The sequence below is a fragment of the Pseudochaenichthys georgianus genome, chromosome 6, assembly GCF_902827115.2.
Source record: "Pseudochaenichthys georgianus chromosome 6, fPseGeo1.2, whole genome shotgun sequence".
Lineage (NCBI taxonomy): Eukaryota > Metazoa > Chordata > Actinopteri > Perciformes > Channichthyidae > Pseudochaenichthys > Pseudochaenichthys georgianus.
Window position 1 is genome coordinate 4,387,642 of NC_047508.1, and position 15,384 is coordinate 4,403,025.

Genomic DNA, 15,384 nt, shown 5'->3' on the forward strand with positions numbered 1-15,384 from the left:
CAATCACTGCAGACTCACACCACACACTCAGGACAAGTGTTAATGTCTCACCCGTACACTTAACCGCTCAGAGAGACAAACCAGACCTACTGCCTGTCGGATTTTTCTTCTTATTTTTTTTTATTACATTAGACATCGTTACGGGAGCCATTTGGAGTTCAGGATCTTGCATAAGGACATGTTGACATGTTGACTACAGGTGTAACCGGTGTCGATTAGCGGTGTCTGCGTTGTGTATCTTTCGTTGAAGGATGAGACCCGAGTCAGCATACAGTTGAGCCGATCTCCGTTTATTCACTGACTGACAACAGATATACAACAAATCAGTCATTATTAATTGGTTTTCCCTCACACTGACTCCTCTCACGTGGAACACATTCACAAAAAAGGGAAGAGGAAAACGTGAGGGACACAATATGAAGCGGGGGGAAGTCCCCACAAAAAAGAATCTTCTGAGTACAGTGATTGAATTTTGGAGGTTCCGACCACTGATTTCCGACTTAGTCAGGTATTTAACGTTTAATAAATGAAGAACACAGAATTATTAAATAAAAAACACAGAATTTGTGACTAAATTATTTACAAAGAAATATGTAACACTAAACACCACTGCATATTTACAATTGTTACACAGGGACTGGGGATCGAACCTCTGATCCTCTGTGTGTGTGTGCGTGTATTTCTGTGTGCGTGTGTTTGTGTGTTGTTTTCCAGCATGGAGATCTGCCACCCGAAGAACAACATCACCATGTGCCCTCTGTGTGACAAAGTGTGCAGCTACTGGAAGCTCAGCACGGCCTGTGGGACGGCCCGGGCCAGCCACCTGTTCGACAACCCCGCCACTGTCTTCTTCTCGATCTTCATGGCTCTGTGGGGTGAATGAACACACATCTGCTCACTTTAAAAAAGCACACATGCAAACACTGTCAACTTCATGAATATTTCCTGTTTTATCTTTGCGGTCATCTTTGAGGCTGTCATTTGAGGTGCAGTTTAACCCTTCATTAAACCCCATCTCCATTTATTACTGTTACTACACCTTTCAAGCTTTCAATTTTAGCAATGTAACGTCAGAAGACTTGAAATGTTCTGTAATAGTGCAAATTGGTATATATCGGACAGAAAGCAGGCCTCTCATTGTTGTCATGTAGATTTTGCCAGCAGAAATGTTGGTTGTATATTTTTCAATGGCCAGTACACCATGACAGTCGGGCAGTAGTTAGGCTTAAGATACAAAGTAATTGTAGATGTATATGTTTGTATGTATATGTCCCATGACATCAAAGTTGCTAATCAGACTGTAAACTATAGCTGGCGGATGTGGAGGAAATCTCAACAAGGATATCCACTGTACTGATTTCTGAAGCTCCTGAAATATTGGCCTTAATTTAAGATGAAATCTTCGTCAGACCAATAGCTCAAGTGCTTTCACCACTGCTGATTAATGCACATTTGCCAAGGTTTTCATTTGAGGTATATTTGAAGTGTTATTAATTTCCGTGTCTGAGTTCCTGTGTTTATTTATCTAATTATGTTATGTCTGGTTCAGCTGCCATGTTCATGGAGCATTGGAAGAGGAGGCAGATGAGACTGAACTATGAGTGGGACCTGACAGGATTTGAAGATGAGGAGGTGAGTGGGGCCCACATACCATAACATAGAAAAGGAAGAGATGAGCTAAACATGTATGTAGAACCACTTCTGCTGCACTGAACATATGTTTTTGCTGTATGCAATACAAATTAGGACACATTTGAAGATGGTTCCCCTATAACATGGGTCGGCAACAGGCGGCCCACGGACATTTGTTGGTCCGCCAGCAATAATATTTGGCCCGGAAAATTTGCTTTGTTTTGAAAGAAAAGTTTTGGCTCATCAGACATTTATGAGAGAAAATCCCTAATGTCCGAGTGCAAGTGAATGCAGCACAAGACTCGATCCTTGTAACCCCTCCCCCGGCCCTGGCGCGAGCATGGAAATATGATTGGCGGCGATTTCATTTGAATGGGACGGTGACAGAGAAGAGAGTGAAGTTTGGCTGTACTCAGCATTGAATCAAAACGCACTAAAGCTTTGGATCTTAATACGTTTGCATTCAGCTGCATTCAGCTGTTATAGGCATGCCGACTTGATGCTCTGCTCACGGATGACTCGATGAGCATAACAAACTGTTAAGATGATGACCATACGTGTGTAAATATATTTATTTTTCTTTGTGGGGGTCTGCCCCCAAAAAACAGTTTACAGTCCTGAGAAAGTCAAATAAGATGGTGTGTAAAACTACACTGCCCAGCCAAAAATAATTAACCACTTTGATTTAACTAGGCCAGTAGGTAAGGACTTTCCACTGGATAATAACTGCAGCGATTTTAACAATCAATTACTTAAATTAGCCTTTGATTATGTTCTGGCCCCCCATCTAGTGGCTCAGAAATGTTTTGGCCCAAGGCCACACTTACTTGCTGACCCCTTCCCTATAATATTCAAGATTAAAGTTCTGAAATTCCACAATGAAACCATAACACAAAAAGTAAAAGGGCGGGTTTTTAAGAATTAAGTTACAGATATGTGAATTAATATTCCCAATCCTTTTTAGTTTTTCAAAACATGAAGTGATTTTTCGTATGGTTTTATTATTGAATCAGGTATGATCTGTGGCATGTATTCTGCTCCAGGTAGTCCATGTTTTACATTAATAGATTTTGAGCAAATCTGTCAAAGTCTGCATTAATTTTCTCTAGAAAATGGTTGCTTAAACAACTTTTGTCTTTCCTCCCAAATGAATTTGACTAGCCTGTAGCCCTCTGACTGCCAAGCAAAAACCTATAATCTGTATGATGTAAACTTCAATAAACAGGGGAAATCATTCAGGGAACACTTTTCAGCAACTGCAGTAGGGCAAAAGCCATCTAGCTCACTATTCATTTATTTATTTTGTTATCCTTTTTATTGTTATCGGTCATCCTTGATGTTGTTACTAACACCCCCCACTTCCGTGTCCACTCTCCTCTCTCTTTCACAGGAAGCTCTCAAGGTTTGGATAAATTCCTATTTCTAGATAAACTCCTTTCTTTCTTCTTGTGGCCTTTCTGCTGCTGCTGCTGCTGCCGCTGCTGCTGCTGCCGCTGCTGCTGCTGCCGCTGCTGCTGCTGCTGCTGCAAACCTCTTCAAAACACATCAATTACATGTGTTAATATAAATGGTATTGGCAATATACATGGTGTGCAATACATTTTAGGTTTATCCATCAGTATAGTTCATGTTACAAAACGTGCTCTAACAAAGACAACTCTTTGTTGCCGATATAGTTAGTAGCATGGCTGCCGTTGATATTAGCTTGATATTAGCATTTGGGTGAGGCCAGATAGTACCAGAATTGCTTCTGTCACAGAAAAAAACTAAATCCTTTAAATGAATAAATGTAGCCTTCTAAAAAAACACCAACTGCCAAATTTAAGCAAATTACTTATAGGACAGGTGGTCAAAATAGAGTGGTGCAGTGATCACGTATTTTTGTAGGCTAATCCGGAAGTTAGCATCGCAAAGGGCTACCTCGACAAAATGCAATGGAATGTTTCCATTGGATTTCAATATATTGTAGAAAGTATGCTCTGTGGCAAATATACACTACCAGTCAAAAGTTTGGACACACCTTCTCATTCGAAGTTTTTTTTCTTTTTTTCTACATTGTAGATTTATACTGAATACATCAAAACTATAAAAGAACACATATGGAATTATCTAGTAAACAAAAAAGTGTTTAAAAAATCCAGATATGATTTATACTTTGCTGGCTACTGCAGAATGCTGTGGTAGCCATGCATGCCTTGAATTCTGAATAAATCACCAACAGTGACACCAGGCAGCAAAGCCCCCCCACCCTCACACTTCTTACTCCATGCTTCACGGTGGGAACCACACATGCAGAAACCATCTGCTCACCTTCTCTGCATCTCACAAAGACACGGCGGTTGGAACCAAAAATCTCAATTTGGACTCATCAGACCAAAGTACAGATTTCCACTGTCTAATGTCCAATCCTTGTGTTTCTTTGCCCAAACAATTCTCTTCTTCTTGTTATTCATCCTCATTAGTGGATCTTTGCAGCAATTGGACCATGAAGGCCTGATTCACGCAGTCTCCTCTGAACAGTGGATGTTGAGATTTGTCTGCTACTTCAGCTCTGTGATGGTTTATGTTGGCTCCAATCTGAGGTGCTTTAATTTGCAGTTTCTGAGGCTGGTAACTCTGATGTATTTATCCTCTGCAGCAGAGGTAACACAGGCGACTGATACATTCAAAGTTCTTGACATTTTCCGGATTGTCTGGCCTTCATTTCTTAAAGTGATGATGGACGGTCGTTTCTCTTTACTGAGTCGAGTGGTTTTGCCATAATATGGATTACAACAGTATCAAATAGGGCTTTCCACTGTGCACTAACCAGGGCTGCCCCTGGCCAACGTGTGGCCCCACGCAAATGTGTTTAATGAGGCCCCCCTTATGTGTTGTGAGCGTTGACAGGGGGTGCTAGTGGAGCACGCTCGTGAACTGTTAGTTCGCCGGAGCCTCGCAATGGGGTAACTGCGGAGCTCCTAATTGCAGCACATTTGCGCATTAGATGAATTCCGCCGCATTTAATAAATAATAATAATAATTATATATAATATTTTTATAGCGCCTTTCAGGAAACCCAAGGTCGCTTTACAAGTCGGGTAGGGGGGGGGGGAATAGGGGAAAAAAGGCAGACAGGTTAAGGGGGTGGGGGGGGGGAAGTAGCGGAAAAATAAACGTATTAAACTAACTATACAGTGGGGAAAGCCTTGGTAAAAAGGTGCGTTTTGAAGGCTTTTTTGAAAATGTCCAGGGTTGGGGCGCTGCGGATTTCGGGGGGGAGAGAGTTCCAGCGGGTGGGGGATGCTACACTGAAGGCTCTGTCACCAAAAGTCCGCAACCTGGTGCGGGGGGTGGAGAGGAGATCCTGTCCAGATGATCTTAGCTTCCGGGATGGAGTGTGGTAGCGGAGAAGGTCAATCAGGTATCGGGGGCGAGGGCATGGAGGGATTTGTAAGTCAGAAGAAGGAGTTTATAGGTGATACGGTGCTTGACTGGGAGCCAGTGGAGGTGGATCAGGGTGGGGGTGATGTGCTGCCAGGGCTTGGTGTGAGTGAGCACCCTGGCAGCCGAGTTCTGCACATACTGGAATTTACTGGGAACCCCGAACAGGACTCCGTTGCAGTAATCCAACCGGGAGGAGACGAATGCATGAATGAGGGTCTCGACCACGGAATCAGAGAGTGATGGTCGTAGACGGGAGATGTTCCTGAGGTGATAGAAGGCAGACTTAGTGACGGATTTGATGTGTGACTGAAATGAGAGAGTGGAGTCAAGGATGACACCCAGGTTACGGACTTCGGGAGACGGGGAGATGGAACAGCCGTCAATGTGGAGGAGGAGATCCCCAACCTTCCGGAGCAGTGCTTTGGGGGCCACAACCATGAGCTCAGTCTTCTTACTTCTTACAACCCGCGAAATACACACACATGTAGCCACTGCTGTGCCGCTGGCTGTCAGCCAGCCGCCCAGCTGGCTGTGCCCGCGAATTCCTGGTCCGCAAATTCGCGCTCTCTATGGTCTAGCCAGATTAATATAATATGGCTCTGGGTCTAGCTATGTACTGAGTGTGTGTATTTCGCGGGTTGAGTGATGTACAATGACAATGGCATCCCGTGGAGGAATTCTGAAATGTTTTACCGTGACATCACAAAAACGCACAGCAGAACCAGACCCTGGAGCGCCGGCCTCTTTATTTACTCCTCTTCATCCCCTATGAGTAATAAGGCTGAGATGAGAACCCTCCATCATGTTTAGTCCTTAGCAATATGCTGCGCCTCTCCCCATGTAGGGATGGGTACCGAGCCCCGGTATTAAACGGGCCCCGGGCCGGAATTATTAAAGACAGTGGTAACGTTAAGCTCCGACGTTATCAGACTTTTTATCGTTACAGGAGACATTTAAAAAATATATGTCATATGTATTATTGCTACATACACATTATATCGCAGTTTTAGTTTCACCAACTCCGTTTCTAATATGCAATAAGACTAAAACATGCGTCTATGATGTATTTTCGAGCTTTCCAATCCAGACGAGATCTCTCTGTCCCGTCTATGTGCGAGGGGGCGGGGCCGTTTGTAAAGGTCTCCTGACTGTGTTACAGACTGTCATCCTGGTTAGTGGTTACTCTGGGTTCTGTCTTCAGGACACAGTGTTGGATTTTTTTTGATAATTGGATGGGACTTGATTGGATTCAATATTAGAGTAATTTTCTCGTTTGTGTGTTTGTTTAAATATATTTGGCCTTTGTTTATGTGATTGAATGATTTACTAAAATAAAAAGGTTGATGAATTATCATCTAATGATTTGTATGATGTTTTATTTATGTTAAAGGTCACTTTGAATGATTTTAACTAATGATAATGTAGAAAAAAAAATAAAAAAATTCGGGACGGTCCACATTAATTTCGGGACGGCTTGGATTGTATTTCGGGACGGTTCCGGGAGGATGGGGGAACAAGTTAGTCGAGAGCCCTGCGCTGATGCTAACAAACTGAGACCTGGTTGATAGATAGGACTGAAACCATGACAGAGCTGTGCCAGTGATGCCAAGGTTGTCAGAGAGGCATTTCAGGAGGACTGTATGAGAAACAGTGTCAAAAGCAGCAGAGAGGTCGAGGAGGATGAGAATACTGAGTTGTCCGGAGTCAGCAGCGAGAAGGAGGTCATTAGTGATCTTGAGGAGGGTGGTCTCAGTGCTGTGATGTGCTCTGTAGGCTGACTGTAGGGGTTCGTAGAGCTCATGGTTGGACAGATGTTGATGAAGCTGGGCGGCGACTGCTCTTTCCAAGGTTTTGCTAAGGAAAGGAAGGTTGGAGATCGGTCTGTAGTTGTTCAGCTCCTCAGGGTCCAAACCAGGCTTCTTGAGGATGGGAGTGATGGAGGCGGTTTTGAAGCAGGAGGGAACTATTCCAGATGACAGAGAGGAGTTGATAATGTCTGTTATGATGGGGCAGAGGGTGGGAAGGCAGGCCTTGACCAGCACCGTGGGCATGGGGTCAAGAGAGCAGGTGGAGGCCTTAGCATTGGTCACCAGCTTCGAGACCAGTGGAACATCCACTGGGGAGAAGGGGGAGAGAGAGCATTGGGGATTGAGGGGTTGAGCTGGGAGTGTGCATTTCTGTGTCAGGGGCCAGTGCAGAGAGGGGGAGGGGGCGGGCACCAGGAGTTGTTGATGAATGGAGATCACCTTAGCCTTATTTGTGCATAAGATGAGGCCCCACGCAGTCTGCGTGATCTGCGTGTAGGGAGGGGCGGCCCTGGCACTAACCCTACCTCTGCACAAGAAAGCTGATTGTCTCAAACACATCCAGAAGGCAAGTCATTCCACAAATTGACTCTTGGACAAGGCACACGTGTTAATTGAAAACCTTTCCAGGTGACGTCCTCATGAAGCTGACTGAGAGAAGCCTAGAGTGTGCAAAGCTGTCATCAAGGCAAAAGGGGGCTACTCTGAAGAATCTAAAATATAAATCATATTCTGGATTTTATTAACACTTTTTTGTTAACTAAATAATTCCGTATGTGTTCTTTCCAGCCCACTCTCTTCAGTCTGCGTACAAATGACACGACTTTGCAAAGGCGTGCAATAGATACGCAGAAGTCCGATTTTGCGTGCATATGATACTCCCACGTTACGTTTGTTATGAATGTATCTTTAATGTGTTTATTTTCGACATATCTTTGCCATTTATTTAACCCTAACCATAACCCAATAAGATGCTGTGTCGTTTATTGCACCGCAAATATTAAAACTGTCATTGGAACGGCGATCAAGCCTGAAGCCACAGAGCTCTTTGTTTTAATGTTTGAGGTGCAATATCAGCGTATCATATGCACGTAAAATCGGACTTCTGCGTATCTATTGCACGCCTTTGCAAAGTCGTGTCATTTGTACACAGACTGTGAGATCGGGTTGGTTCTTTTATAGTTTTAATGTCTTCAGTATTAATCTACAAAGTGGAACAACATTCTAATAAACAAAAACCATTGAATGAGAAGGTGTGTCCAAACCTTTGACTGGTACTGTACATTTATGATATTTAACACATGTTGTTCAGCAGGAAATTCTACACATATTAAAACCACTTTGTGATTTTTGAAGCCTAAATGCAATCGCCAGAAGTAAAACGCTAGTGCAAGGTTATTAACAAGCAAAATCATGGTCACATGGCAGTTAGGCGGACTCGTGTCGGCATAATGATGTTTAGTAGTCTAATTTAGACACTTGTTAGCAATGTCATGACGACAAACATTAGCCACCTTTAGCCTAGTGGTGGTGATCAGAAGTCATGCAAACCCTGATGTAGCTTGTTTATAGCCTTACATTAGCTATTTAGTTGTAGCGATTTTACTTTAACATTAAATATTAATAGCTAAGTGGTTGTATATCGCGCTACAGAGGTGACAGATCAAATCGGAGAAAGAATGACTTAATGTTAGCTTAATATCAATATCGCTTTGCTAATTTAATCACTGTTGCTTCTCTCTCTGACAGTCACACTGAATGGAGCCTGGGATGGATGCCAGAAAACGGTTTACCACAGCAGATGGACAAAATAAGACAAATAGGATTACCTCCAAAGAGATCCTTGACAAAGTAATAACACATTTTCAGGGAAAAGAATATCTGTAGTTTTATTACATAGCTCATAACAAAAATAAAAATCCAACTCCCAGGTTCCATAAGCCGCTGCTATCAACTTTTACAATATGACTATTTTTCTTCTTTTTCAGCACTGTGATTATTTCCTGACTTTCCAATGTCCTCCGCAGCCTCAATATCATAAAAATGTTTTCATCGTAGTGTATTCATTACAAACGTATGTTTCAAGCGGTCCATAATTCCCAGACATTCAGATACATACAAAAACTGCCGATACCAAGTGTGCAACAACATAATGTTGCTTTGAGTAACATGAACCTTGCTTAAATACCTTAATAGATCCAATGCGATTCAACCAAGCTGTTCCACCAGGTCTAATGTTAACTAACTGGGTAATGAGAGAGGACTCACTATCACAGTTATCCTTACATATTCTGTATGTACTGTAGCTGCACACTACAGAGACATTATGCATGATCCTAAAAAAAACAACGAAAGCTTTCGGAAAATCTATCCAAGCCAGACTAAAAGTAGCAAGCACACACACTCAAAATAAACTTAAATTAAATAACGTTGAATATTCAAATCTAAAATAAAATAAAAAGTTGCTAGGAAATGGAGAACTGCTGTTTAACAACTTTGGTCCACCGGTTCATTGATCTCTGTCTGAACTGATGGTTCCGTCAGAGAATCTCTTCTACACCAGGCACATTTCCAGCTGGTATTCCACTTATTTCACTTTTTCTGTCCATTATTTCTGTTTGTGTCCCCATCACAGGACCACCCTAGGGCTGAATATGAATTAAGGGTCATGCAGAAGACACTGAGCAAAGATCAGAAATCTAATCACAAGGTAATTATATGGTAGGCTCTACATATTTGCATCTCTAAAGTTCTTTGTTACAAGTTAGTTCATATTTTTTGTTTTTACAATGGTGGTGAATGGTGAATATATTTTTTATTTATTCATTTTTAGACTGAAAAGCTCACATGTCAAGACCGCCTCCCAGCCTACATGACGAACATTGTCATGATGCTGTTAATGGTAAGACAATCCGACTTGGTTGATGAGGGTTATTTCTCAATCCCCTCACAGTTGGATTCTGTTTGTAATCCTGCAAACCTTTTCATTGTCAGATTGGTGTTACATTTGCCATTGTGTTTGGAGTGATCCTCTACCGGATCTCAACCAAAGCTGCTCTTTATATGAGCTCCAATCCGGTCACACGGAGCCATGCACAACTGACGGTTAAAACCACTGCAGCCATCATTAACCTGGTGGTCATCCTCATACTGGACGAGGTGTACGGAGCTGTGGCCCGATGGCTCACTGTGCTAGGTAAGTTAGGTTAAATGTAGGCATTTAACCAGGTCACATGTTTTTGACAAACAGTGGAAAATGGGACTTTTAATGAAAGGCGATTTTTTTTGTATCACTCTGTTGCACTATAACTGAAGACAGTCCTGGATCGCCTCTTGAGAACGCCTTGGGAACTCGTTTTAGCCTTTATTTTGGTTAGGGCAAGTTTAATGGTAGGACCACTTGATGTCTTTTGGCCAGTCAGCTTTTTCGCCTAAATGTTTAGGAGTTAGGGTTTTCAGGTGCATCAGGAATACGTCAGTTCCCTAACAGCCTACAGTGGTAGCAAAAAACGTACTGGTAAGAGTAGTTGTACTGTATACGATTATTTTCTACATACTGTATCTTCTAGAAACATATTTTCTCCCACGTTACGTTTCTTATGAACGTATCTTCAATACGTTTATTTTCCACATATCTTTGCCATTTATTGTCTTGCTTTTAATAATGATAAAAATCATTTATAAATATAATTTTAGAGCACACATTTGAAATCAGTAGGCGAGGCTGTAATTTCGCCAGCTGTTACTCTCATGAGCGGGGCAGAAAATAATAGTTTTAACATGCCAAAAAGCTGCTGTGTCGTTTATTGCACCTCAAACATTAAAACAAATTCAGAGTTACGTGTTTCTGTACTTCCTCTAAGAAGAAAGGACAGTAACAGAAGATCTCTGTGGTTTCAGGCTTGATCGCCGTTCATATAACAGCGTTGGTTTCCCCAAAAGTGGGCGGGGCTGTAAAGTGACGTAGATTTTACTCTGATCTATTATTCAAAACCATTCTCTTTATTCTAACGTAAATTACATGCCAGTGTTTTATCTTTTTATTACTTATATTTTTATACTTTATTTGCTATGAGTTATATCTGAAGCAAATTATGTTTCTGAAGATGTGTAGTCAATTCCACCCTTCAATGTAGCATAAATGTGAACTCTCATTACAGGAACAATACCGGAAACAGACGTAGGAAAGATCCTCAGCTCGCTGATTGGATGTTTTAGCCGCAATGCACGTTTTTAAAGATATTACTGATTTTTTTTTAATATAACATTACATTGCATTTAGCTGACGCTTTTATCCAAAGCGACTTACAATAAGTGCGTTCGACCAACAAAATACAAACTTGAAGAAAACAGAATCATATAAGTAGGTTTCATAAAGCAAAAACATTTCAAGTGCTACTCAACTGGCTTTAGGTAAGCCAGTCCTTTATTAGTATATAAGTGCTTTGTTAATAGTTCTATCGCTCGAAGTGGAGTCGAAAGAGATGAGTTTTCAGTCTGCGCCGGAAGGTGTGTAAGCTATCTTAAATCTGATGTCAATGGGGAGCTCATTCCACCATTTTGGAGCCAGGATAGCAAACCCACGTGTTTTTGCTGATGGGAACTTGGGTCCCCTTTGCAGCGAGGGTGCAGCGAGCCGTTTTGTTGATGCAGAGAGGAGTGCACGTGCTGGGGTGTACGGGTTAACCATGTCCTGGATGTAGGAAGGGCCAGATCCATTCACAGCATGGTACGCAAGTACCATTGTCTTGAAGTGGATTCTAGCAGTTACCGGAAGTCAGTGGAGGGATGGCACATGCATGTAGACCAGCCAGGAGGGAGTTGCAGTAGTCTAGGCGTGTGATGACGAGAGCCTGGACCAGAACCTGAGTCGCTTTCTGGGTCAGCTGGGGATGTATCCTCCTGATGTTGTAAAGCGTGTATCTGCAGCAGCGGGTTGTAGCAGCGATGTTTGCAGTGAAGGACAGGTTGTTTTCTAGGATCACGCCTAGACTCCTTGCAGTCTGAGTCGGGGAAACAACAGAGGTGCCGATGTTGATTGTTAGGTCAAGAGTGGGACAATCTTTTCCCGGAAGGAAAAGCAGTTCAGTCTTGTCAAGGTTGAGCTTGAGGTGATGAGCAGACATCCACTGAGAGATGTCAGCTAGACAAGCAGACGTGCGACGACCTGGGTCTCTGAGCGGGGAAAGGACAGAATTAATTGGGTGTCGTCAGCGTAGCAGTGGTATGAAAAACCATGCGGGCTAATGACAGATCAGAGCGAGTTTGTGTACAAGGAGAAGAGGAGGGGACCAAGAACAGAGCCCTGAGGGACCCCTGTAGTTAATTGACAAGGGTCGGACTCAGACCCTCTCCAAGTTACCCTGTAGGTACGGTCTTTGAGGTATGAGGTGAGGAGGGAAAGTGCAGAGCCTGAAACTCCAAGTTCTTGGAGAGTACGAAGGAGGATCTGATGGTTCACCGTGTCGAATGCCGTAGACAGGTCCAACAGGATGATGACAGATGAGAGGGAGGCTGCTTTAGCTGTGTGCAGTTCCTCAGTGACAGCAAGGAGGGCAGTTTCTGTGGAGTGACCTGCCTTGAAACCAGACTGGTGCGGATCCAGAAGGTTGTTCTGATGGAGATAACAGGAGAGTTGTTTAAAGACAGCGCGTTCAAGTGTTTTAGACAGGAACGGGAGGAGAGAGACAGGCCTGTAGTTTATGACATCAGACGGGTTGAGAGTGGGTTTCTTTAGGAGAGGGTTTACTCTTGCCTCCTTGAGACTGTTTGGAAAGTGACCAGAAGTTAGAGAAGTGTTGATGAAATGGGTGAGAAACGGTAGAATATCAGGAGCGATAGTCTGAAGGAGGTTTGAAGGGATAGGGTCCAGAGGACAGGCGGTAGGGCGGGCAGAGGTAATGAGGGTAAGAACCTCACTTGGAGAGAGAGGGGAAAAGGAGGTCAGTGTGTGGGTGAAAGGAGGGTCTGGTGACCCAGCGGTGTGTAAAGGTGAGTCAGAAAAAGAAGAGCAAATATCATCAACCTTTTTTTCAAAGTGGTTAACAACGTCGCTTGACAGAAGGGAGGAGGGGGAAGGGGCTTTGGGGGGGTCAAGAGGGTGGAGAAGATGGAAAATAGTTTTTTAGGATTGGAATAGGAAGATTGGATCTTATCTTGAAAGAAAGTGCTTTTTGCCTGAGAGATCGAAGCAGAGAAAGAGGAGAGCCTGATAGGTTAGGAGGTCGTCATGGTGTTTGGATTTCCACCATTTCCGCTCTACTGCCCGAAGGACGGTTCTATTAGCACGCAGTGCGTCATTTAGCCAGGGAGCAGGAGGGGACTGACGAGCCTGCCGATATGTGAGAGGACAGAGAGATTCCAGAGAGGATGAGAGAGTAGAGAGGAGAGTTTCTGCAGCAGAGTTTGGAGGTAGGAGTTGGAACGAGTCAGAGGAAGGGAGGGCAGAGAGCACCGATGAGGCAAAGCTAGAGGGGGAGAGGGAACGAAGGTTACGGCGGACAGGTGCAGGATGATAAGAGATTAGTTTGTTATGTTTGGAAAGGGGTAGAGAGAATGAAAGGAAGAAGTGATCGGAGGTGTGGAGTGGGTTTACAGAGAGGTTAGAAGTAGAGCAGTTCCTTGAGAATATGAGATCAAGGACATTGCCAGCTTTATGAGTTGGTGGGGATGGAGACAGTGAGAAAGCAAAGGCGGTTAAAAGAGATGTTAGTTCAGATATCTTCCCTGTCTGGAGGTTGAAGTCTCCGAGAAGTACAGCGGGAGGGCCAGTTTCAGAGTTCTCACAGCTGTGGGGCCATGTCCCTTTAATAAGTTAACTCTCTGCAGCTGGTGGCCCTCAAAAGGAAATCTAGACTGGCTCCCTCCTGAGTTGTTATTGTCTTTTCAGTGGCCCAATGGTTTTACAATTACATTAAACCCTAAGTTATAAAGTTATGAGTGTAACCCTTAATACAGTTACACCTACTCAATAAAGCTCTTAGTATTCTACAAATGTTTAAATCAAAGTTAACCCTAGCAGTCAGTTAGTTCAGTTTTAAGGTTTCAGTCAAATTACTTGTCCCAAGTTTCTGCCTGACAGATACTGTAGCGGTTTTGAGATTTAAAATCACAATTTCAGTTAGATCAACTACAGAGCATTTATACTGAGTACACACACTGAAACAGAGAAGTCTAAAAACAGAATGTTACTCACACAATTCTAGAAGTCACCAGTTGTTATCCTGTCAAAATCGAGTTGCACACTGGCAGGTCAGTGATCAGGATGAGATTTAAATACAGTTTCTGGGGGGGTAGTGGCCGCAGATCAGAGCTGATGGTCCTCAATCGAGACTGGCTCCCTCCTGAGTTGTTATTGTCTTTTCAGTGGCCCAATGGTTTTACAATTACATTAAACCCTAAGTTATAAAGTTATGAGTTTAACCCTTAATACATTTACACCTACTCAATAAAGCTCTTAGTATTCTATAAATGTTTAAATCAAAGTTAACCCTAGCAGTCAGTTAGTTCAGTTTTAAGGTTTCAGTCAAATTACTTGTCCCACGTTTCTGTCTGACAGATACTGTAGCGGTTTTGAGATTTAAAATCACAATTTCAGTCAGATCAACTACAGAGCATATACAGAGTACACACACTGAAACAGAGAAGTCTAAAAACAGAATATTACTCACACAATTCTAGAAGTCACCAGTTGTTATCCTGTCAAAATCGAGTTGCACACAGCATGTAAATACTGAGTTGAGAGAATAGTCAGGGGATTTGGGTGATGGGAGACACATCTATGGAATCACAATTTCAATAGCTTACCATTAAATGATGGATATACCTTTCTGTCTGTGATGTTTTACAAATCAGAACCTGTTAAGCCCGAGAGACCCAGTACCGGGGCCCTCCTGCAACTTCTTGCAGGAAACAGTGTCTGAGGGCATGTTCATTTAATAAACTATGAATGTTTTATATCCATGTAACAGGAAGAAACTCACCTAACTGATCATTTTTATTTTTTTTAAAACCCCACAATGCTAACGCTGCACCTCTGAACTAGCAACGAGCGAAAAATGCTAACACAGGGTATATGCAGGAATCCTGAAGTCAAATTTAATACCTTTTAAGACCTTTTTTAAGACCCTTTCCATACATTTTAAGACCTCATCGCAACTTCGAGTTCTAACCGGTTACATTGGCGACACACTTTATCTCACATTTACTATTGATTGTAAGATAGCACAACTAAACAGAGTGCAGACAGACTACTGAAGCCTCCTCTCCACATGAACTTCAACCTCCCTGTGAAGGTCAGGGTTAATGCAGCATGCTGCTTTGTTGCTTCTGTGCTCTTTCACTCCAGTAGAACCATCAGAAACCAGTAGAAACCAGTATTTGACCAATAAACAAAACAATTGACAAAACTTTGAAATATTATATATTAAACTTCATGAGCTTCAGCGGGGTAATGCCATATGAGCTCCCTCACAAATACCCAGGGGTTAAATTGGGCTGGGGCTGTCCGGGGCCAAGCCCG

At 42.8% G+C, this 15,384-nt stretch overlaps 1 protein-coding gene across 1 annotated transcript in view; it reads left to right on the top strand.

Annotated features, from left to right (window-relative positions):
• The window catches only part of LOC117448446 (anoctamin-1-like), a 119,990-nt gene that overhangs the window by 67,751 nt on the left and 36,855 nt on the right, over window positions 1-15,384 (top strand). The window contains exons 11-15 of the mRNA XM_034085758.2: window positions 715-875; window positions 1,550-1,632; window positions 9,499-9,573; window positions 9,697-9,765; window positions 9,858-10,059. Coding sequence (XP_033941649.1) covers window positions 715-875; window positions 1,550-1,632; window positions 9,499-9,573; window positions 9,697-9,765; window positions 9,858-10,059 — 590 coding nt within the window. The remainder of the gene's footprint in view (window positions 1-714; window positions 876-1,549; window positions 1,633-9,498; window positions 9,574-9,696; window positions 9,766-9,857; window positions 10,060-15,384) is intronic.